Source organism: Mus caroli, unplaced genomic scaffold (assembly GCF_978045245.1).
Source record: "Mus caroli unplaced genomic scaffold, Mus_caroli_1 scaffold_2, whole genome shotgun sequence".
NCBI classification, from domain to species: domain Eukaryota; kingdom Metazoa; phylum Chordata; class Mammalia; order Rodentia; family Muridae; genus Mus; species Mus caroli.
Genome location: NW_028227257.1, coordinates 164,194,109 through 164,219,929, shown reverse-complemented (window position 1 = coordinate 164,219,929; position 25,821 = coordinate 164,194,109). Strand labels below are relative to the sequence as shown.

Sequence of the window (25,821 nt, the reverse complement as noted above, 5' to 3'; positions counted from 1 at the left end):
GAAACAAATTCAATTCTCAGCACCCATGTGGTAGCTCACAACCTCTGTAACTTCAGTGCCAGTGGATCTGACACCCTCTTCTAGCCTTTACAGGCACTGCACATAAGTGGTACATAGATACATATACACATGCTGGCAAAACATACACCTTTTGAAAAGTGGGAAAACAATACATAGTGATTGAATGGGATTTGTTCATTGTAAGCATCTAAAGTTTCTTACTAAGTCAACATCACCTGGTATGGCTATGAGAAATTAAATCAGGCTGATTGGAGGGCGTCACAGCACAACTGATGCAATAGCCTTTTTTTCTTTTTCTTTTTCTTGTCTTTTCTTTTTTTTTTTTTTTTTTTTTTTGAGAGCAATTGGAACTCGTTATACCTTAATCAGTGGATAGCAACAGTTCCCAGGATCAATACAGTTGTAGTTGCCAGGATATAGTGAAGTTTGCAAACTTTACAGGGTACACAAGATTCATGTCTAAGACCAATTGTCCTATTAACTTTCCATACTTCCTTGACCATTGAGAGAACATACAGAGAAGCACAATGTGGCCTGAATGCCACACTGACTGAGGTAGTGCACTGGTCGCTCAGGAACTTGATGGCAGGTTGTGCCTGAGGATCCGTGAGCTCTAACCTGAAAACCCTATGATATAAGCCGCTCAAGGCAACTAGGCCAGACCAGCTCCATAGTTCATATGACATTTATTAAAAGGATTGAAGAAGTTAAAGGGGAGGGTGATCCAATAGGAAGACAGGCAGCCTCAACTAGCTCAGACCCCAGGGAGCTCCCAGACTCTGAGCCACCAACCAGGCAGCATATGGGCTTGTCGGAGCCCCACCTCCCCACTCCCCACCTCTGGCACATATATAGCAAAGGACTACCTGTTCTGGCCTCAGTAGAAGATGTGATGTGCCTAATCCTTTAGAGACTTGAGGCCCCAGGGGAGTAGGAGGCCTGGGGGGTTAGAACTATCATCACAGGAGGCAAGGGGGATGAGGAGTGGGGTGAGGAACTGTGGGAGGGGGAGCCAGGAAAGAGGGCAATGGCTGGACTGTAAATAAATGAATAAAATCATCATCATCATCATCACCATAATAACAACAACAACAATAGGCTTATCGAGAACAATTCTCTTAATTAATGGGTAATGTTTACATATTTGAAATCAGATTATTCACACAACTAGAGACCATATTCAGAAAAGCCTTTAAGCAAGAATAGAATATGATTCAACTTGAGGACTTGAGATGAGGTTTACTACTGGTTAAAGCTAAGGGGAAGGCCAATTCAAAGTGAAAAATATGCTTGTTTCTCTTATTTCATTCTTGTAGTGAGGATATTTTTCAGATCCTGGGACACCTGTAGATAGCAATTCTTATGAGCACATGAGTGACTGAAAATTTTGATCAAATTTTGTAATGAATTAAGGAATCTAATACTGTCCTCCTAAATAGCTACTACGTATTTTGAAGAAAGCAAGGAAAGATGTTGCTTAAATTAGCATTAAGTGGGAAAAATTAACAATGTAATAGTAACTTGTCTCTTTGACATCAAGTTACAGTGATAAAGACCTAAAGCTATAGTCTGTATAACTATGAGTATTTTCAGAAGGCTGGCTGTGGTAACTTGTATAACTAGTGCATATCCAGCACTGACTTAGTAGTATACTCTGCATTCAGCAAGCTTATATTTCTTTTCATTCCAAATCCCAGTTGAAATATTTTTTTAAGATCCATGAGGTAGACAGCTATGTAGAGCCTTTTGCTAAAAACACTTGTTCTGATTCTTGTTCATTTACAACTAACTTGTTCATTTAAAACTAATAGAAATCAGTTTTCAGTAGAGTCTAAAAAATTAAATACTATGCTTTGGATTAGAAAAAAATCATTCACCTGTAAATTCATTTCTCCCTTTAGTTCCAGAGTTAATCTTAATGTTGATAGTAGTAAGCATAGTCCCATTCAGTGTGGTGGGAGCAATACACAGCCTGTCATAGTGGCATTATCATTCATTTTGTAAGTGTTATCTATTTATACCACATCTGTTTATTTGTTCATTTATGATGTGCGTGTGTGTGTGTGTGTGTGTGTGTGTGTGTGTGTGACCTTGGGCTTCCAAAGATGGAAGTCAGGTCACCAGTCTTGAGGGACCTTTACTCTTTGTGCCATCTTGCCTGCCTTTGTTTTTCATTTGCATTATAGTTATTGTGTGAGGGGGGATTATAACTCTACTTCATATGGTAAACAAGTTGTTCTATGTGTTCACTTATTTCTTGGGGAATTATTTGAATCTTCTTCATTGAGATATGGGACTTGTATGTCTAGGAAATATTCTGGTCAAAGGAAGTGACAAATCCCTCTGGAACTATGTAGGCACATGTGCATATACCTTGTGTGTTTAAATTATGACTAGAAATCATTACATATGTATAATCCAAAACAGTTGATCTGGAAGATGATGCGTCTCATAGCAGTTACTAGAGACAGACATGAAAAGGGTAAAGTGGCTGGTGATCTCCTACTGTACCACAGTTAAATCACCCAGCTGAGTGAGCTCAAACAGTAAACATAAACATAAACATAAACAGTGCATAGTCAGAGACTACAAACAGATAATAAGGTTTGACAGCAATGAACAATACAATGCCTTCAATCTGATTGCTATAAGTACATTCATAAATCCAAATGTTACTGGGTACCTCATAAACACATTTCCAATGTGTGCTATCTCTCATCAACAAACAAAATAGAACAAGCAAGCAAGCAAGCAAGCAAACAAACAAACAAACAAACAAAAACAAAAAACCAGTTACAGGAACATGAATGAAGTATCTGAAATGTTGCATGCTCTGATTTAGTTTCTAGTAATTGCTTCTGCTTTTTGCACACAGTGGGTCTGGAAAATGGCTCCAGTGCTTACTTAACATTTTCTTTCATCACTCTGCTCTCAGTTAAGCAGTCTATTACCACACAGACAGACAATGTGGAGACAGAAAGAAACTACCAAGAGCTCATGCTTTCTTAAAGGGCTCCTTCATGGTCTAATTAAAACATTTACATTCAAGGTTTCATCTGTAAAAGGTTTGTGTGTGTGTGTGTGTGTGTGTGTGTGTGTGTGTGTGTGTGTGTGTGTATTTTAGTGATTAAATTATAAGTGGATCAAGAAAAGAAAGGCAAGAAAAATTAATTACAGGGTCTTCAAAATGGCTATTTTTTTGTGTGTTTATAATTATGAGGAAGTACATAGGAGGTTACCACTGACAATCTGGAGTGAAATATGATTTAAAAAATCATATCAGCACAGTCTCTTCTAATAGAAAGTAAGCATTTATGGTTTTAATAATATAACTTTATTAAATATATTAATAACTACAGGTTTACTTTTGCAATGCCTTTCATAGAAATCACAATTTACAACTTGAAATCACAAGACTCAAAATATGCTGATAACATTTTTATTCAGACCATAAATGAGATAAAATATTTGACACTTTTTAGGCTTAAATATACAGATTTTTTTTTCAAAATATGTTGTTTCTTTTCCTTGTTAAAATAAAAATGATCTAAAAGAGTCTCTAGTGATGCAATAACTATCTGAACATTCCAAATGCCTCACCACAAATCTCTTTTTCTGAATTTTATTTTATAATATTGTATGTGCAGGTTTATGTTTATGTTCATTCTTGATTGTGTCTCTATAGATTAATATTAAAATAAGTATTTCTTGAAGTGAATTTTCTCTTAGGCAGATAAAAACATTGGTGATCAAAAGCCAGTGTAAGATTAACAATTTGGCATGGGTATTTCACAAAGGAAAGAAACCCGAAGTGAATAATTGAAAACGTGGAAGGGTTGTAAAACAAGAACTTCTGAAAATTAGTTCAAAGCTCAAGTCCCATAGAATAAATGCTTCTCACTAAGTACCTGCTGAAATAGGCTGGTGCTGAGACCTCACACAGAAGGGACATTTTTAGGTTGTCAATATTGTACCATCTTATCCACAGATATGTAGACTGTATATTCTTGATATGACCGTAGGATTACAAAGACTCTTACAAGCTGAGACATTTGAATCATGTATTAATTTAGATCCTTTTCAGTTTGTTCTAAGAAAACTAACAAACAAGAGAGTAGATCTATCCCCTGCCACTTAGAATCTGGGCTCTTTTTAATGCCGGAATTGCATTTTAGGAAAAATTTAATATTGAAGGTGTAGCTCAGGAGGAGAGTAATTGCCTGCCTCATGTAGGAGATGCTGAGGTTGATCTCCTTACTGCCAACACCAGCAGCAGCATCAACAGCCACAGCAACAACAAACTAATCCACAAATAAATGTAATGGAAAGAAATTCGCCTATAAAAGTGCTTGCAAGTCAGGCTAGTGTTAATATGGGACAATAAGGGATTGAAGAGATGGCTCAGTGGTTAAGAGCACTGACTGCTCTGTCAGAGGTCCTAAGTTCAGTTTCCAGCAACTACATGGGAATAACTATCTACAATGTGATCTGATGCCTTCTTCTGGCATGCAGGTGTACATGTAGATAGAGTACTCATACTAATTAATTAGATTAAATAGAAAAATGGAAGATTTTATTGTCTTTAACTCTGTGTTAAACTTTTAGAAACCTGTCTCTTTGAGGCAATAGTCACTCTGTACACAGTTAAAGTACATATATCATAGATTGCTGATAAGCAGTTCTGCTAGATACTAGCAAATGATATAAGAATTTTTACTTTATTTAGAAAAAGTATTGACAAACAGACACTAAGTGTGTCCATTATCTTAATTTATCTATAAAGTATGACTATAATTGAATTGTAGCTGTTTTGGCTATAATTTGATCTGGCAGTCTTAACACATTTCATGTTTTTCCTCATTGTAGGTTTCATATATACTGGAGAAGTTGTACATCGAATGCTCACAGCTACACAGTATATAGCTCCTTTAATGGCGAATTTTGATCCCAGTGTATCCAGAAATTCAACTGTCAGATACTTTGATAATGGTATGTATCTATTTCCCTGTTTGTATTGAATGCATAAAAAACAAACAACAAACAAAGGAGCAAACAAAACCCTGCAGCAACCACAGCAAACCCCAAGCACCAGATTCTTATCAACCTTTTGTGGGGGAAGGGGTTCTGTATACCCAGTTTGTAAATATACCAATGTGCTTAGTGCTGCTCTCAAGTCTTCTTCTTTTTTTTTATTCTTTTTTTAATTAGATATTTTCTTTATTTACATTTCAAATGATATCCAAAAAGTTCCCTATACCCTACCCCCTCCCTACTCCCCTACCCACCCACTCCCATTTCTTGGCCCTGGCATTCCCCTGTACTGGGGCATATAAAGTTTGCAAGACCAAGGGGCCTCTGTTCCCAATGATGGCTGACTAGGCCATCTTCGGCTACATATGCAGCTAGAGACAGAAGCTCTGGGGTTACTGGTTAGTTCATATTGTTGTTCCACCTATAGGGTTGCAGACCCATTCAGCTGCTTGGGTACTTTCTCTAGCTCCTCCATTGGGAGCCCTGTGTTCCATCCTAGAGATGACTGTGAGCATCTACTTCTGTATTTGCCAGGCACTGGTATAGCCTTACTCAAGACAGCTATATCAGGGTCCTTTCAGAAAAATCTTGCTGGTATATGCAATAGTGTCTGGGCTTGGTGGCTGATTATGGGATGGATACCCGGGTGGGGTAGTCTCTGGCGGGTCCATTCTTTCGGCTTAGCTCCAAACTTTGTCTCTGTAACTTCTTCCATGGGTGTATTGTTCCCTATTCTAAGGGGGAATGAAGTATGCACACTTTGGTCTTCATTCTTCTTGATTTTCTTCTGTTTTGAAAATTGTATCTTGGGTATTCTAAGTTTCTGGGCTAATATTCACATATCAGTGAGTGCATATCAAGTGACTACTTTTGTGATTGGGTTACCTCACTGAGGATGATATCCTCCAGATATATCCATTTGCCCAAGAATTTCATAAATTCATTGTTTTTAATAGCTGAGTAGTACTCCATTGTGTAAATGTACCACATTTTCTGTATCCAATCCTCTGTTGAGGGACAACTGGATTCTTTCCAGCTTCTGGCTATTATAATTAAGGCTGCTATGAACATAGTGGAGCATGTGTCCTTATTACAAGTTGGAACATCTTCAGGGTATATACCCAGGAGAGGTATTGCTGGATCTACCAGTAGTACTATGTCCAATTTTCTGAGGAACCGCCATATTGATTTCCAGAGTGGTTGTACAAGCTTGCAATCCCATCAGCAATGAAGGAGTGATCCTCTTTCTCCACATCCTCGCCAGCATCTGCTGTCACCTGAATTTTTGATCTTAGCCATTCTGACTGGTGTGAGGTGGAATTTCAGAGTTGTTTTGATTTGCATTTCCCTGATGATTAAGGATGTTGAACATTTTTTCAGGTGCTTCTCAGCCTTTCAGTCTTCCTCACTTGAGAATTCTTTGTTTACCTCTGTACCCTATTTTGTAATGGGATTATTTGAATTTCTGGAGTCTATTCTTGAGCTCTTCGTATCTATTGGATATTAATCCTCTATTAGATTTAGGATTGGTAAAAATCCTTTCCCAATCTGTTGGTGGCCTTTTTGTCTTATTGACAGTGTCTTTTCCTTACAAAAGCTTTGCAACTTCTTGAGTTCCCATTTGTCAATTCTTGATCTGACAGCACAAGCCATTGCTGTTCTGTTTAGGAATTTTTCCCCAGTGCCCATATCTTTGAGGCTTTTCTCCACTTTCTCCTCTATAAATTTCAGTGTCTCTGGTTTTATGTGGAGTTCTTTGATCTACTTAAACTTGAGCTTTGTACAAGGATATAAGAATGGATCAATTTGCATTTTTCTCCAGGATAACTGCCAGTTGTGCCAGCACCATTTGTTGAAAATGCTGTCTTTTTTCCACTGGATGGTTTTAGCTCCCTTGTCAAGATGGTTTTAGCTCCCTTGTCATAGATCAAGTGACCATAGCTGTGTGGATTCATTTCTGGGTCTTCAATTCTATTCCATTGATCTACCTGTATTTCGCTGTACCAGTACCAGTTTTAATCACAATTGCTCTGTAGTATAGCTTGAGGTCAGGCATGGTGATTCCCCCAGCGGTTCTTTTATTACTGAGAATAGTTTTTGCTATCCTAGGTTTTTTTATTATTCCAGATGAATTTGCAAATTGCTTTTTCTAACTCAGTGAAGAATTGAGTTGCAATTTTAATGGGAATTGCATTGAATCTGTAGATTGCTTTTGGCAGGATAGCCATTTTGACTATATTAATCCTGCCAATCCATGAGCACGGGAGATCTTTCCATCTTCTGAGATCTTCTTTAATTTCTTTCTTCAGAGACTTGAAGTTCTTATCATACAAATCTTTCACTTCCTTAGTTAGTGTCACACCAAGGTATTTTATATTATTTGTGACTATTGTGAAGGGTGTTGTTTCCCTAATTTCTTTCTCAGACCGTTTTATCCTTTGTTTAGAGAAAGGCCATTAATTTATTTGAGTTAACTTTATATCCAGCTACTGCACTGAAGCTGTTTATCAGGTTTAGGAGTTCTCTGGTGGAAATTTTAGGGTCACTTATATATACTATTATATCATCAGCAAATATTGATATTTTTGACTTCTTCCTTTCCAATTTGTATCCCACTGATCTCCTTTTGTTGTCGAATTGCTCTGGCTATGACTTCAAGTACAATGTTGAATAGGTAGGGAGAAAGTGGCTGCCCTGCCTTCTTAGCAGTGTTAAATGTTAGATCCTTAAAAGTGACATAAGGACTCAGTTATGTGTGGTGCCATTTGTAATAAATCGTTCCTATGATAAATGCCTAGCTAAGTATAAATTTAATACTAATGAACTTCAGCTAGAGGCAAATGACACCATCTATAAATTTCTGCAACTTATGCATCAATATGCTGAACTCACCATTCTAAACTATGTAAGAGGCATTTACATTTTACTTAAGATGACAAAGTACCATTGACATTTAAATATGAAATTGGTCAGGTTAAGATATACCTGGCCTACTGACAGCAATCTAAACCCTGTATTTCTTTGGAGAACATAAAAAATGTCTTAGTCATTGTTTTTTTTTTTTTCTTTGAAGAGACTCCATGACTACAGCAACTCTTAATCTCTTGATCATTTAATTGGGGTTGGCTCATGGTTTCAAGGTTTAACCCATTATCATTATGGCAGGGAGCATGGTGACAGGCATGTCAGGCATGGTGGTAGAGAAGTTGTTGAGCGTATCCTGATACATGGGCAGAGAGAAAGACACTGGGGTTGACATGGGGTTTGAAATCTCCAAGCCCATCTCCAGTGACACAGTCCTTCCATAAGGCCAAATTTCCTAATCCTTCTAAACCTTTCAAATAGTAACACTTTATGGTGACTAAGCATTCAAATATAAGATAGATTTGGGGGGGGGGTCATTCTTACTTAAACCATTGCATTCTGTTCTCTACCTCTCACAGGCTATTAGTCATATAGTAATGAAAACATGCATTTAGTCCAATTTTAGAATTCCAAAGATTGCTGAAAAGTTCAAAGTCCAAAGTATCTTCTGAGAATCCGGCCAAGTTCTCTTTGACATGGTTGGAACTTGATCCACTTGTGTATATTTGTATCAGCTTCTGTTGTTGATAGTGTCCTTCATTTCTTAAGCTTTTCTTTAATTTCTTTTTCCTTTAAACATTTTGTCTCCTTGAGTACCACACATAGTTCCATTAGACTTCTCATCATTCCTTGTCTTTTCAACCTCTACATTTTGTATTTCTCTATCTTGTTCCCTTTCTCACAGATCTAAATAAGAATGATTGACAATTACCACATGACATAGTCAATATTAGGCTGGCTTGAAATCTTCTCTACCAATGCCATTAATCCACAACTCTTCAGTTTAGTCTAAGGCAGAATTTGAGGGACAAAGACAGAAAGCAGACACTTTCTTTGCCAAATGTCATGAGAACAATTGGCTACTGACTAATTTTCTTCCTCTCTAAAACATCTTAAGTTTTCTCCTACCATGTACATGGTCCAAATCACATTTAACATTGTCTTCGGTGCTCCTACAAGGATGTCCCATTAAGCCCCACTTTAATCATCTAACCACTATTCTAGGCTAAAGTCCCAATTTTTCCATATTCCCTCAGCAAACAATATGGTCAGGCCTGTCACAGCAATACCCAGTTCCTTGTTACCAACAAGGAACTGTGCCTTAGTCACAGTTCTATTGTTGTGAAGAAAAATCCTTGACCACTATGACTCTTAAAAGATAAAGCTTATTTACAGTTTCAGTGGCTTAGTACATTATCATTATGGTGGAAAACAGGGTGGCTAACATGGTACTGGAGGGGTTCTTGAGAGCTACATTCTGATCTGCAAGCAGAGAGAAAGATACTGAACTTGGCTTGGACTTTTGAAATCTCAAAGCTTACCCCCACAGTGACACAATTCCTTCAACAAAGCTACTGTGTGGTCCTTTCAAAGGGCCGCATTCTCTGGTGGCTAAGCACTCAAATGTATATGCCTATAGGGGCCATTCTTATTGAAATCACCACAGAAACTATTAAGAAAAAAAAAACCCTAAACTTTCATTTTCAAATGGTTATCAATTGGAGATACCTTCCAATTAGGGATGGTGGTATGTGTCCACTTCTTTCAACTCTAGGACCTTAACTATTGTAGACATATGCAAGCTTTGTGCACACCATGAAGGACATTTGTTCACTAGCATGGGATATTAAGAACCAGGCCTTTATGTTATTGGCATTATTGAGGGATCCATGGCTCTCGCCGCATATGTAGCAGAGGATAACCTTGTCAGGCATCAATAGGAGGAGAGGCCCTTGGTCCTGTGAAGGCTCTATGCCCCAGTGTAGGGGAATTCAAGGGCAGTGAAGCGGGAATGGGTGGTGGAACATGCTCATAGAAGCAGGGGGAAGAGGGATAGGGTTGGGGTTTCTGGGGGCAGGAGAGGGGATAACATTTGAAATATAAATAAAATATTCAATAAAAATGTCAAAATATATATTTAGTATATTTCCTCTCACAGGCTACCACGTTGACTATTTCTCTCTTACAATTATTGTTATAAATTAACATATACTACTTCAAGTGGTCTCTAAGTTCTTGACATGGAAAATAACTATGTACTAAGAAATCTACCTTCAGTTCTTAGCACAGGAACATAAAAGAGGGGGTGTGACAATAAATATTCAATGACCAAATAAATAAAAAGCTTAAGTATTTAACATGAATTTTTACTTCTAAGAATTTTGGAATCACTAACACTTAAGATTAAAGTATTTTCTCTTCATGAAGTAACTTTTGTGTGATGGCCAAAGAATATATAATTCCCATGATATGATAAAGAAAGCTGAGTTACTGCTATGTTACTTATACACAAAACTACTTGAAATACTACACAGTTTTAAATGTCATAGTAACTTCCTGTCATAGCCTTTAAGTTGACTGTGTAGGATCACTGACATTTGCTATAGGATAGGAACAACTTCTTGAGGGGGAGAAGTCACAGAGTTTCTTCTAAAATAAAAGCATAGTATATAAAGCACCAATTTTTAAGGCAAGTTTTAAATGTTATAGATAGCCCAAAGGATTGCAATCTATATGAATCAGGAATATTAATATGCAAAAATCTATAAAAATAGTATCTTTCATTAGAAAAATAATTGGTTAGTTCATACATAGCAAATCAGATAGTACAGTTCATTTTTGTTTGTTTGATTGATTTTTTTGTTTTGTTTTGTTTTGTTTTTGAGACAGGATTTCTCTGTGTAGCCCATGGCTGCCTGGAACTTTCTTTGTAGATCAGGCTGACCTTAAACTCAGAAATCTGTCTGCCTCTTCCTCCCAAGTACTGGGATTAAAAGCATGCACCACCACCACCCAGAGATAGTACAGTTCTTAACAGTGATCAGTAACCTGATCAAGCATAGACTCAGAAGAAAAGGGGAGCTACTTAATACCATTAGTTTATTCTAGTTATGCTTATATATTGAATATCAAAAGATTGATTCATTAATGATCAGGTGATTTAATTATGATTCAGGGAGCTGAACACCAATCATGTCTGGGCTCCTCCATAAACTACGGTGGATGGCTATGAGTTGGTTTAGATTTTTCGAATTTACTTACTTTTAGCCAATGGACCAAAGATAGGGGAGAAATATTGTTAATGAGGCAAGGAAAATATGGACCTGTTTAGAAGTAGTTTTTTGCGGAAATTCCAATATTCATTGTCAGGTTATCAGCAGTCCAGTCCAAAACATCAAACCGAGATCAGTAGCAGCCTTTCAGTCTAATTTGCCAACACCAAGCACAAATCAGTAGCAGCCACTCAATCCAGAAGAAACCATAAGGCTTCGCCTAATTGGCTCGAGTCCATGGAAATGGCAAGAAGCAGCCAGAATACCACAAGAAGATTTTTGGTGTGTTTTCCTCTATGAAGTTATGACAAGCAAAGATCAGTGAAGACCAACTAAGAGTAGCAAGGAGAACCAATATAAGAGTTTTATTGTCTGTTTGTTCAGTTCTACTTGTACTTTTTCCAAGACTTACATGTCTGCTTCAGCAAAACATCCTCTCATAAGACAGCTTCCAGATAAACATCATTGACATAACTGTGTCTCCAATGAAACCAGAAATTTCCACTTCAGCTATCTATGCTTAAATATCTTCTAAGAATCCAGTCAGGAGGGTCGTGATGGGAAGTAGAGCTCCCAGCTCTCTGAACGATAGGCTAGGTTCTTTAGCAGCTGATGATTTTCTTTTACTCCATCATTATTCATTATGATGAGCAGAAAACAAATTATAAAAGACACCTATGCTCACCTGTCTACCATTATTGTTCAACCTCAGCACTATTCAGTAAAATTTGAAATTTAAAACCTTGATCTTCCAGTAAACAAAACTAATAGAAATATTTAGCAAATTTTAAAACTCAAAGAAGACATTTATGCTAAACAGTATTTCCATTAGTATTATTCAGAAACACGAAAATAAGCCACTCTGCCACTCTACAAAGTAAGTGTTTTTCCACGCTGTGCTGTTTTCAGCCATTATTAACGGTATGGTAGAAATATCTTCACCCTGGAGAGATGGCTCAGCTGTTAAAGGCTAGGTTCACAACCAAAGACATAAGTAATACCTTCACCAGAATTTGCACTGAAATGCTTATTTATATTCACCTCTCCTTTTCACAAAGCATATGAAGCCATTGTATTTTCTTGTATCAAATCAGAAATCCCTTGAAGGTAATAAGTATCCTTCCCACATTATAGGAGAGGAAGCAGCTGCGTGCAGGTGAATTGTGTCCCTGGTAGGAAGAGAGACTTGGAGGCAGTTAATGGCCTACCTTTACCTGTACCGCAGAATCTGGCAGAAGGTACACAATCAAAACTGAGTGAAACACACATGGCAGACATAAAAAGACCCTTGCACATGTAAAATTATTGAACATGTAAAGCTTTTAGCTATCAGTGTGTGTTAACATTTTCCAGATTTAAAGCATGATATCATAGACACAGTGATAACTGTAACAAAGAGAGCTATCACCTCTACCCATGAAAGGGCTGATTATTTCCTTATGGGTAAAAGTCCCAGGGTCAAGTTCAACAACGTTTTGATGTTATTTGTACAATTGTATCTCAATAGAAACATATTTCTATTCCTTTAAAATCTTTTAAAAATTAATATATAGTTAATCAAAATACTTAAAGTAACAAGACTATTTAAAATTTTCATCTAGCTCTAGACTCATTCTTAATGCCAAGAATGAATGTTATTAATTCTACCATAAAGAAATGATTTTGAAAAATCAGAAAGCAGGTAAATTTTGTTAATAAGTACATTTTATCCATCTAGTTCGGCCCGGCTCCAGGATTTCATATATATGAGCCTCCCTTTGGGCTTCACAGCAGAAGGTAGTCCTTCAACAGGTCTCCACCTTGTAGAATAATATGGCAGAGGCCTTTCAGGATAGTGAGGAGTAGCAAAGACTTTTATTCTCATATTGTTGCTCATTTTTTATTTTGTCACCCACCCCAGTCCCTGAACAATTGTCTACATGCCTCTGAACCTGTACTCTCTGTCACATAAATTTTGTTTTGTTTTGTTTTGTTCTCTTGGAATTGATTTCTTTAAAAGAAAACTCTAGTTTAAGTACCACATTTTCCCTCATTCTTATAGCCAAGTGCAATCTCTTGAGCCTTTATTGGCTCTTTATTAGCCTTTATTGGCTGCTCCCTTGCCACCTTATCCCATTCTTGCTCACTACCCTACTCAAGTATACCTGGCTAGTCTTCTCTATCAAACCAATGTCTACTGACTACATGACTGTCTTCATCACATCTTACCATGTTGACTCTGCTGATCAGATTAGGAGCTGTGTGATCCACCAGCATTGTGGATGAGACGGAAGGAATGAGGGAAGCATTGTCCAGAAAGCAAGCTGAGTCACCTATGGAGGGTAGGCAGGACACACAGGGTTATAAGACTCTGAATGAGAAGTATCATACTCTTAGCTTCAGCATCACCTGTGAAGTTACTAGATATACAGACTATTGCTCTACCTGGTGACCCAAGCTATAATCCTAGCTAATGGCGAAACCAAGATCATAACCTGCCAAAAATATAGCATGAGTTCAATGCTAGCCACCCTCAGAAACATAATGAGAACTTGTCTCAAAATAAGAAGTAAAGACAGGCAAATTTTGAAAGCCAAACAACCACACAAATTGCTTAAAGTCACTGGCATGGAGTTGAAAACCTAATTCAAAATGTGAAGCTGGGCAGGACAGTTGGAAGCATGGGGGCTGTAGGACCGGATTTATAGGTTCACAGCTCTGCTTTGAAGTTGAATGGTCAGGTTCTCTGAGACTCATGAAACCACTTCTTTGGGTTCCCCTCCTCCCATAAGGATTTGCCTGTAACTCATAACTTTCATGTGCCTTGAAATTTCTAGAGTCCCTTTGAAATAAAATTACAATTTTTGACTTCTCACTTCAGAAAATCAATTCTGTAGGTAGATAATAATCCATATTTCAAAATAAGCCCCAAGTTGTATTGATATGGGCTATTCAAGCATCACTCTAACAGTTCTGATATAAAGAGTTTTGTGTAATGTGTTAGATCCTGAGAGCATATGTGCATATATGTGTGCATTAAATATAAAATATGACACATATACCTATACACAATAGATATAGCCAAATATAAAAACCAACATTTAGAACTAAAGAAATGTCATAGCTGTTCATGGTCTATTTTAAGAAAGCATGATGTCCACAATATCAAAGCATGAATTCTCATTGGTGACCTGAGTATCTATTACTGTTTCAAATTCATGTTTTGCCTCCACAGTTTCGTAGTAAACATGAAAAGATTGAGGCACCCGAGTAAGATGTACACAAAAGCAGCTTCAGCCTGTGTCATTCTACAGAGCCTGGGGAGTCAGCCCAGGACCTCCTAAGCTGCTCCTGGGTCTCCTGAAAGCAAAGCAACAAAGATGGAAATATAGGCATCAAGGAGAAGCAGTCTCATCATTTTGTTAAAGGGATCTTTTCAATAGAAGAGTAAAATTACATCTTGCAAAAGATATTTTTATGTCTTTTATATGTAAGCCTGGCTTTTGTGAAGATTTGTGAAGATTGTGATTTTTTTCTCAGCATTGGTTAAAAGTATCTGAAATCTATTCAATCCACCATGCTGTTTAGAAAATGGCTCATGGAAATCTAAGGAGATAGCATTCATTTACATTCATGAACTTGCTAGAGCAAAATTCCACCATGCTGAGCAGGAGCCACATTAACTGCAGTATGACCTTATGTTTGATTTTCTTTTGCTTTATTTTTAATTTGTGTGTGTGTTTCTGTGTTTGTGTGTGTTTCTCTCTCTCTCTCTCTCTCTCTCTCTCTCTCTCTCTCTCTCTCTCTCTCTCTCTCTCTCTCTCTCTCTTAGCTTGTGAGATATCACTTCAATCAAAGGATTCAAATTAATACCAGCAAAACTGAAACAATTTTAAAAGTGTACCTCTATCCTCTGATAGGATATAAGAGCATAAGGAGAAGAGAATCTGTGTGGGCTGTCGTAGAAATTCTTATTCTGAATCTAATTATAGTGAAATTTGCAGAAGTACAAATTGTTAGATGCATCTTAAGATAGAAGATAAAAGACTTGTGAGTGTCCCCAGAGTCAATGTAATGAATATCAGTGTCAGTGTATGAAATTGTTCTTGAGGGAGACTAGAGAGATGTAATGGGTGAAGGCAATTCACGATCCCTAACTGAATCATTTACAGATAAAGGGCACTCTAATTTCAAGAAAGCTCACGGATTGAGTGTTAGTAATGTACAGTCTTGTATCCATCTAGTTTTGTTTTCTTGTATTAAAAAAAAAGTTGAGGTGCTGTAATGAGATTTCACAATATACAGAGGGGGGAAAACAGAATGTAGAAAAAAAAAAGCCAGCAAGATGTCTCAAAAGGAGGGGTAGAGAATACCTTTTGAGGCTAAAAATATTCCCAGTAGAAAGTTAAAGAAATCCCCAAGGTTCCAGAGGAAGGGAGAGGTCTTCTCAGTGGGATTCTCTCTGTCCAAGAGAACAGGAGTAGAGGGAGCCCTGGCTGTTCTTTCCTGATCACAGACTTCCTTGAGTAGGTTCCAGTGCTGTGGGGCTTAGAAGGTGAGTTAAAAGCCAGCACCGTGTGCTCCAAACTGTTCTTCCTCTATAGCCAGCTGAAGTCCTCTGAGGGAAAACATTCCTTGGGATAGCTATACATCCTTAGGCTGGCTTTTCTGTAGGTAGTCACATAAGTAGGTTTTCCCTAAGTGGTCAGCTTCAGAAGTGGACAGCTTGGCTGCCCCATCTATAATAACTAGAATATTCACCAGACTCAGGTGTCCTTTCTTTCCTTTTGAGACAGGGTTTCCTCTTATAGCCCTGCCTGTCCTTGAACTCACTCTATAGGCCAGGCTGGCCTCAAACTCATGTAGATCTGCCTTACTCTCCCTCCTGAGTGCTGGGATTAAAAGCAATGTACCACCACTGCTCAGCAAGCTTAGATTTTTATCAAATATTTAAAGTACACTCAATCTTTAAATGTATATACATATGTATGTGTATGTATATATGTATGTATGCAATTTTGTATGCCAGATAGTATTTGGAAACAGAGTCCCAGTTATCCATTTAAAGTTGAAATAGCACAATGTCCTGATTTGACAGATTGATACATGTACATATGGCTGCTCTTTCAGAATTGAGGCATTTAGCTTTCTCCTGTGTTTCTTCTTTCTCCTGTTGGGTTATAGGCACAGCTCTTGTTGTCCAGTGGGACCATGTCCACCTGCAGGATAATTACAACCTGGGAAGCTTCACATTCCAGGCCACACTCCTCATGGACGGGCGCATCATCTTTGGATACAAGGAAGTAAGTGACAAATTAAAGATGCCTCTTCCCATTGACCATACCCATAACCTTTCCTTTGACTATTGAAATATTATTGTTATGAACTTCTGATCATTTTCTTACTTACTAGTTCCTTTTGCTTAATCAAGTAACCTTTTCTTGTACTGAGCATGTGGGTTAAGATGGGGTTGCTTCTTCTGTTTTGTATTCTGATATCATTAGTTTATGAGCCATAAAGTTATGAAATTATTTAGAGTATTAGGAAATAATAATAAGGAATATCTAAGAAAGAATGATTATTTTTAAGGACGTTTTTATTCTTTGGTATTTATAATTTTAGGTTTAGTGGAGGTCTGGTGTGCTGATTTCTTATTTTACTCTGGTCCCCAAATATTAGTTGATATGAAAATGGTTGATTTTAATACTGAGTTTCAGGAAAGTAATGCCTATAATTTTCACAAAAACCTAGTAGGAAGAATTAGTAGAACCTTCCTGACCAAGAGAACAGGAGAAATTAAATTATATCTTGTTTCATATTAACAAACTGACAAAGAATGAACATTTACAAAATTGTAACCTTAAGCTTTGTAGAATGTTTAGAATAGAATAGCAGTGCATTTGATTTCAGACTTTGTTGACAGTATAATGACGACTTGCTAGATGAAGAATATATGGGAAAAGGTAACAAGAACTATACATGTAATTTTAAGGCAGTAGTGGTTACAAGAATTATTCTGACATATAAATTATTAGTGGGCATGTTTGCCATATAGTTAATTTTAATACAATTTTATATTCTGACATCATAAGCATTATGCCACTTAATTTTCTGTAATTATTGAATATTTTATACTATTATAAGAAATAGTTAAGAAAGAAAAATTTTAAAAGATGTTTTAATCTATATCTTCTTTTAAATTTAAGGATGCTTTTTAAGAATCCCTGATTTTCAAATGGTTATGATAATAAAAGGATTCATGGTGACCATCGTTTCTGAAATCTATGTATGCTATGAAGTTGGCACTATAAAATTTCACCTAAATGCAACAACTTTTTAAAAGCAACAATTGTCACTTCTTTTCATTATTTGGACAAGACTTGCCACTCAGAACTTTATTTGCTTGGGGCACTCTGCAGATGCAGAAAGATAGAGCAGTGCCTTGCTCTGCATTGCTTTGTCCAGGGATAGGTTTAGCCATCATTGTACTAAGATACAATGCACTTAATTCCAGCACCTTCCCTTGAAGCTGGGAAGAGTTCTGAGAGAATAGTTCTTAGAAGAGAATAGCCGCATTCATTCCCAGAGTTTATTGTGGCCTAAGGGATTTGATGGAATGTCTGCAAAACATCTAGAAATGGTTTTGATAGTTTTAATTATCACTGTTGGTTTAAACCGTTTCTGGAAAGATCAGGGTCAGAAAGTCTGATGTGTTCCCCCATACCCACCATCAACATTGTCAAAACAGAGACTCCTCTCTTTTTCTGGCCTCATTCTCTAACTGCTATGATCAAAATTGCCATGTTTATTTACACTGTCCTTAAGGACTGTCTCCCACTGCAGAGTCCAAGGCAATTCTTTTGTTCCTTCTCTGTTCTCAGTTGGCATTTTAGAATGTTTTTCATCTTTGTCCATTTTAATAAAAAACAAAGTTTCCTGTTGTGGTTTTCCTGAGTTCGCATAGGGACTTGTGAGCTGACAGACAGTTCAATGTTGCCTGACTTTCAAGACTGTGTCAATAACTCTCTACTCTGGCCTGTGAGTTCCCAGAGGTCTCTACCTAGTATCTGCTTTTCTATCCTTTTTTTTTTCAGAAAGCAGTTTCTCTCTTTTTATTTCAGATCACTTTCTGTGTGTAAAATGTCCTTCCAAAATTGATGTAGTTGACTGCTAGAATAGTTGACTTGTCTAGCATAACCAAAGCCCTAAGTCCCATCCTCGGAAAGGCACACACACATAAAAATCTTTCTGAATTTCTTTTTTGTAAATGTTTTCAAAATAAGAGTCACTATCTAGAGCTAGGGAGATGGCTCAATTGGTAAACTTCTTACTATGCAAGCATGAGGATATGAGTTCGATTCCCCAGAACTTGGGTTAGAAACAAAAACTTGTAACTCTAAGACTGGAGACATGGAGACAGATGAATTTCTAGGGCTCACTGACCAACCAGCCTAGTCTAGTTGGTAAACTCCCGAACAATGAGAAATCAACTCTAGAAAATGAGGTGGCTGTCTCCTAAGCATGACATCTGAGCATGAGGTAGGCTGTCTCCTAAGCATGACATCTGAGCATCAACTTTGTTCATCACACACATTGCACATGAGTGTATAGTGTCCCTCTGAATTTGGGAGTAGCAAATTTTCACTTCCAAGGAAAATAATTTATGATCACATGACAGCAAGAAATACTGCTCTTCAAAGCTTGTCATCCTTTACAAAGTTCTTTCACATGTAGATCCAGGTGTTCAATAGTTCCTGGATGTTTCATCGCTTTTCTGTAGCATCAAAGCATCAACACAGAAGTGAGCAATAAATGCTGGGGGTTGATGGTTCTGTACAATACATGGTGACTTTATTCCAAAGCAAACCAAATGAAAGAGAGTAAATGATGTACTTAGACACATGATTAAATAAAGGATAATTTAGAATTAAATCAGTTTATTTGGTGTTCCTAGTTCCTTGATCATTTTCTTTCCAAAGGGACTATGCATATCACTTATAAACCAAGTCATTTGTGTTTGCAATAAATTTTGTTGATATTTACAAGTTAGAAATTCTTTATATTAGGTTCTATCCAATTGTACAAATACAAGCATAATCAGAAGGGTATTCCAGTTAGTCTGTAAAGCCATCATTGAAACAATAGACAATGTGAATAAGAAAATCCTGTGTATCTTTCCAGAATCAAGAATGGAAATTGTAAAAAGAGAAGTAAGCACAAATAGCTGTGCCCAGTATTGTTCTTTACAAACTGAGGACAGCTTTGCTTGATTTTACTATGTTTGGGGAAAGGGAGAAGAAAAAAAAATCTTCCTTACATAAATTCACCAAAAAAGAACTTGATTATATTGTAAGTTAAAACTAATACTGTATGTCATGCAATACATTTAATTTCCATTGCTGTCGTGATTACATATGTTATTTACATTTCTCTTAGTTACCACTGGCATATCAATCACCCATACCAACCTCGCAAATGGCCCTCCCATTCTGCCAAGTTTGCAAATATTCATTTTTCCAACAGCATTCATTTTTTCATTGTTCTGAGTAGATAAAGAATTATCATGAAATAACCAAATCCGTTTCCACTTCCCATAATAATCTTGCTTCTTCTGAGATTGCATTAGGGAATTGCTGCTTTTCCCTAAACTACAATAGGTATATATTTGCACATAGCTCTCACTGGTTCATCAGCACTGTCAAGCTCTTCTTTGCAGCTGTACTGCTATTAGCAGCCTAAATTCCCTCAGACAGTTTTTTCCTCTGAGGTGGTAGGCTTGCATTATTCAACCAAAGGTTCGAAATCCTATTTTGAATAAGAACCAGGTTCTTGTTGTCACCTGGTTGCTTATTTAGCTAACATCAAAACAGTTTACTTAGGGCTGAACCAAATTAGGAAAAATGATTTTTGTTAAAAGTAAAAAATCACCCCCCCAATACTTGATCATGTTCCCCCTTTCCCTTCCCCTCTACTACCCCGGGGAAGCCCTGAATGCCAGCTGAATGAATGAAAGTGTGTAACCTCAGAAAGTGAGAGGTGGGGGAGGGGAGTTCTAGAAAGTACCAGACACCTGGGAGTTGCAAGACTCTCAGAACACAAAGGGATGGACCTTAGATGAAATGCCCAACATTGGGCAGAGGGAACTTGTAAAGTCCACCTGAAGTAGAAAGACAGGGCATCAGGTGGAGGGATAGGGTTGTCATCCCACAGTCAAAAACTCTGACCCAGAATTGTTCCTGTCAAAAAGACAGGGACAAAAATGGAGAGGAGACTGAGGGAAAGGAGTTCCAGTGTCCAGCCCAACTTGGGATCCATCTCAAGGGGAGACTTCAAGACCTGACACTATTACTGATGCTATGGTGTGCTTACAAACAGGAGCCTAGCATGGCTGTCCTCTGAGAGGCCCAAGAAGCAGTTGACTGAGACAGATGCAGATCCTTACACCCAATCAATGGAGTCTATTGATAATCTCACAAGGAAAATGCTTCCTCCCAGCAATGTATTATCTCCAGAGTGTGTCCTTGAAGCTGCTGCTGTCTCAGCAGGTGATGCTGGCTCCCCTGCTACACGACCTTAGTGTAAAAGCTTCTCTCACTGCCTATATCTCTTCACTAGAACATGGGCTAGACAAGAAATTAGAAAACAAAATGATTACTTATTATGAATTATGGACTTTATCCTTTCTACTTGGTAAATTCATTTAAGAGATAATGTTGGATACTAAGTTATTGTAATGCAATTTAAAAACCACATACATGGACATCACAGATAATAGATACCCACACAGCTTAGGAACAAGCCTTCACACCAATTTTCTCCAACAGCAAGTCTTAGAGGAGGTTCACTAAGGAGAAACGTGACTATTTATTAGGTGAAATCACTGACAATCTCTTCTACCACTGAAGTTTTTAAAACTGATATTCCTCACTGTGGCTTTGACTACTTCTTCGGTGGAAAGCATAGTTGATTAATAAGTCACCAAGGCCATCCAGTTCTCGGTTTCAGAGAATCCCTTTTGCAGTTATTCTTTTTTCCTTTGAGGACTATTCCTCTTATTTTAGCTATGATGACCCTTCATGCTTGGCTATAGCCTGGAACTCTTAAAGATTAACAGTTGTTGAAGTTGTACAATTCATGAAAGAAAAATATAGAAGCCTAAAAGTACTCAATGGTGAGAATTATCATTTAGGTATAAAGTACATGTCTTCTATATTGGTTGCTATATGAATAAAAATGTTTGATGTGTATAAATATAATATAAATTATATATATACACACATATATAACCAACAAATTATAAATGTAAGTAGAAAAATTATATGTATGTAATTTCATGTGTGATATATACACATATATCACACATATATGATATATAGCACACATACAGAAATATATAAGTATATAAGTATGCATATATGTCTATACATACATATATAACATATGTATATATAATATATAATTAATATATGTGTATAGACAATATGTGTGTGTATGAGTGTGTAGATATAGATCAATGTTTGGAAAGTCAGGAAAGAATAAAAGCTAAGCCGGGCGTGGTGGCGCACGCCTTTAATCCCAGCACTCGGGAGGCAGAGGCAGGCGGATTTCTGAGTTCGAGGCCAGCCTGGTCTACAAAGTGAGTGCCAGGACAGCCAGGACTACACAGAGAAACCCTGTCTCGAAAAACCAAAAAAAAAAAAAAAGAATAAAAGCTAATGAGAATCTCATTATGAAACATGAACATGGAAAATATTGACAAAGATAATTCCCTGAATTTTAATATATGTGAATTATATTTCAATTGCTTTATTATTATTATCCCATCATTCATATATTGGGATATATATCTTTAGTTATCCATATTGGAAAGTCCCTAATGTTTTAAACTTTGTATTTCCTCTCCAAATGTAGGAAAGTGATAAATTGAATTGTTCTGATAACAGATACAGTGGGTAAAAGAAATAGTGAAAAAATAGCAAAATAGGAAAGAAAAATTAACACTATATAGAAAATCATTTTAGATTCAAGTTATCTACTCTATTGTTGATCCTGTCCATGCCAGGTTATATTGCTCTCAGGACCTTTGTGTGAGCCTGATGATGCTTCTTGTGTCTATGTTTGTGTGTGTGTGCTTCTTTTGTTATTTGTGGTTTCCTTTTAATGTTTTATGGCAGGGAGGGAGTATTTTTTCCTAGAGTACTTTTCTTGACAATTTTCAAAGCTATCTACTCTCCCTGCCCTGACATTCCACAGCCTAAGAACCCCTGGGTCCTTGTGGTTAAAGCCATGAGTCACTCCACCTCCGTCCTCAAATACGACATACTCCCTTATTTATCCTCAGAACATGTTTCAGCAAGATCCTTTATCTGGCTTTCTTCTCAAATGTAATACCTACCCTGGTGTGAGTGTCCTGAGGCAGGAAAAACAGGCTCTGCCACGTGGGCACCCAATGCCTTGTCTTCTTTCACATGAAGTGGTATCACTTATTCACCAGTTCAAGGATAAGTCACCTTTAAATTGGAGTATACACTGGTTGTTTGTGAATTTTATGGTGCATGAGGAATGCATGAAGTTTGTTGCCAACATATAAATATTAGAAAATTACAAATTAAAATAATCACATGTGTTTTTCTTAAGGCAAATGAAACCTAGGAATCACCAAGCATAGATTTCAATAGTGCAAAATAGAGAAAAATGTGTGCATCATAGTTTTCTCTTCGTAATTTCTTCTTTCTTGTCACTCAAGGTCCACACTAACTTGTGTAGAAATAGTCTCAAGTCCCACTTTCATTAAACAAATTGATTTTATTTATCAGCTTCACTTGTTTATTTATTTTCAGGGTTTTCAACAGAATATGGCTATGGCATGGGTCATCCCGCCTTTTGTGTTTGTTTGGTTTGGTTCTGTTTTGTGCCTTGCTATCTTGATGTCTTATAATGCAGGTCAAATTCTTATTCATGCTTTTTCCTGACCCAGCTCTCCTTGTGCTGGTATGCAGGTATATACCCCTATATTATGCTACAAAATTATCTTTAAATTCTAAGATAATTACAACTTTGCTTTCACATAATCAATTTTATTGATGATATATGTAACTGTAAGATAAAAGGAATTATAATATTTGTGTGGATCATTAACATATTCAGGAAATCAAAAGGATTTTGTATTAAACTTAAATCTCTTCTCTTTTAATATAATTATAGGGAATCTTTTTTACTTTAGGTAATATTTTGTGAAGAAAAACGAGTTTGAAAATCTCTCTCTCTCTCTCTCTCTCTCTCTGTGTGTGTGTGTGTGTGTGTGTGTGTGTGTGTGTGTGTGTGTGTGTGGTGTGTGTGTGTGTGTGTGTGTGTGTGTGTGTGTGTGTGTGATTTCCTACTGAATAACAGAAATTTGATCTGCCATTCTAGGAATAAAGGGTAGAAAACTAAAGGTTCATACACATAAAATGTTAAAATAGAAAGGTCAGGTCTCTTGAGGACTTTTTGTCGATGTTTCTAATATTACATTACTAGGTACCCTATTGCTGATTAGCAAATGGACAAAATTTAGTTTCCAGTAATTCTTTCCATTTCTGATAGTCACTCCCTTAATTTCTGATGTAAAGTCATCTTATTAGAGACAACTTCTTCAACTCTCCTCCTTGTAGAGGAAAGTCAGACCATACTCATCTTAAATGTGTCATTATGTCTTGTGTGTCACCTATTAGCTGGGAGACTGACCAGCAGTGAGCTAGTCAAGAATGAACTCTTCTTGGAAGCAAACAAAACAAGGCAAAACAACAAACATACCTTTTTCTTGATTACATAATAAATTAACAATATAACCTTTCAAGACAGTGACAAGGACCAAGAAAGGAACTAAAAATGCCTACTAGCACTTGCTACAAAATCATATAGCAAGGAATATGGACAAAAGAAGACTTGAATTGAGCCCATGAGTATAATATATCCACACTAGGAAAAAGCAGCAGAGGGGAAGATAGACATGGAGGTAAAATAAAAAGGAAGAAAGTAAAAGAAAGTAAAGAGACAGAGAAAAACAAAATGAAAATAAATGAGGCTTGAGAAGGGAAGAGATGGGAAAGAGGTAGAAAGTTGGAATGTATAATCTGGAGGTAAATTGCTCAAAGGATGCAGGGACTAAGACATGTGACCCAATAAACATGGCCTGCTGTGTATACACAATGTACATTTCAATACAGTAGGACCACTCAGTTGATGGCATTGTTAATTCCATCCTGAAAATTGTAGAAGAAGAAGTATTTTAACACCTCAAAATTATCTGCTACTGTATCCCATAACTCACAGTGTTGCAGACTGGAAAAAATGACCAATGCCATCAAAGAAACTTTAATGTTAATTCTAAACTTTTCTTTAAAATATAATTTTGCAGAGAGGTTTTGATTATATGCCTATATGCTTTTTTTCTTTGTCAGATTGGGAGTTTATTTTAAGTACCAGTAACATTATGTTACTTCAAAACCTAGAGTATAGATACTGGGCACTAATACAATGTGTATGTTAGTCAACTTTTGTCACTATAAAAAAATATCTGGCATGAATAAATTGTAAAGAAAAACCAGTTATTTTGATGCTCTGTTTTAGAGATCATATTTTTAGGTAGTTTTGTGTACTCCCATATACCTTCAAAATCACATTATGTCCCCCAAATGACGTTTAACTTCTAATTATCCTTCCCCTACCTTCTCAGTGCTGGATTACAAGCATAAATCACTGTACCCTTTATTTTGGTACTGATAATTGAAACTTAGATGGACTTCATGATTGCTAGGCAATCACTCAACCAATTTAGCTATGTCCTCAATCTCTTATTGATTGTTCCAATCCAGAATTAGGTAAAATCTTTGCCTTTGGTTTCTGGTGCAATGCCAGATGGCCATGCTGGAGAACCCACAGAAGAACTAAAACAAAAACAGAAACAAAAACCAGCTACCTTATTAGCCAGACAACAAGAGGAAAGAGGAACATATCTCACAGTCTCCTGGAAGATAAGGCCACAATTACTTAACCGTATCCCACTAGGCTTTACCTCTTCTCAAAGATCCATCACTTCCCAAAGTACCACCCTGGTGACTCGCCTATGACACATAGTCTTTTAAGGGACATGTAAAATCCAAATTGTTGAAATGCTTATGAAAGAAAGGTGATACATTAATACTGAGCCCTTATTTCTAAGTCATAACATGAAATATATCACCTTACATTGTTATGAATGGGGAAAGCTGTTATAAAATTTGCAATAGTCAACCCTCACCTAAAGGATGGAAGAATGTAACTGAAATCATGTGAATGGGAAACACCATTCCCAAATGTGATTTGAATATGATTCCACAAAGTCCCGAAATAAGATTATCTGTCAAGTTCAACAAAATAGCCTTTGACAATTCCAGGATGTCACAGGAAAAAATAAACATCTTTCCTCCAGTCCAGCTTCCTTTCCTCATATCCCTACGCTGCTTATTATGGCTGGTACAGGAACATCACATTAAATATGTCCTTCTAACAAACTTTACTTTAGTGTCTGTAAAAGTCAGTTGATAACTTTTCAAGAGTCTATTCCCACATTTTGAGGCCAGGTCTCTCTGGGTCCATTGGATCCTATCTTGCTGGAGGAAGATGTGTACCATTG

At 37.0% G+C, this 25,821-nt stretch overlaps 1 protein-coding gene across 4 annotated transcripts in view; it reads left to right on the top strand.

The window, feature by feature from the left end:
* Window positions 1–25,821, top strand: part of Plxdc2 (plexin domain containing 2) — a 395,182-nt gene that overhangs the window by 262,398 nt on the left and 106,963 nt on the right. For all 4 annotated transcript variants that reach the window (XM_029470933.2, XM_021154117.3, XM_021154114.2 and 1 more), the window contains 2 exons: window positions 4,888–5,010; window positions 16,353–16,471. In XM_029470933.2, coding sequence (XP_029326793.1) covers window positions 4,888–5,010; window positions 16,353–16,471 — 242 coding nt within the window. The remainder of the gene's footprint in view (window positions 1–4,887; window positions 5,011–16,352; window positions 16,472–25,821) is intronic.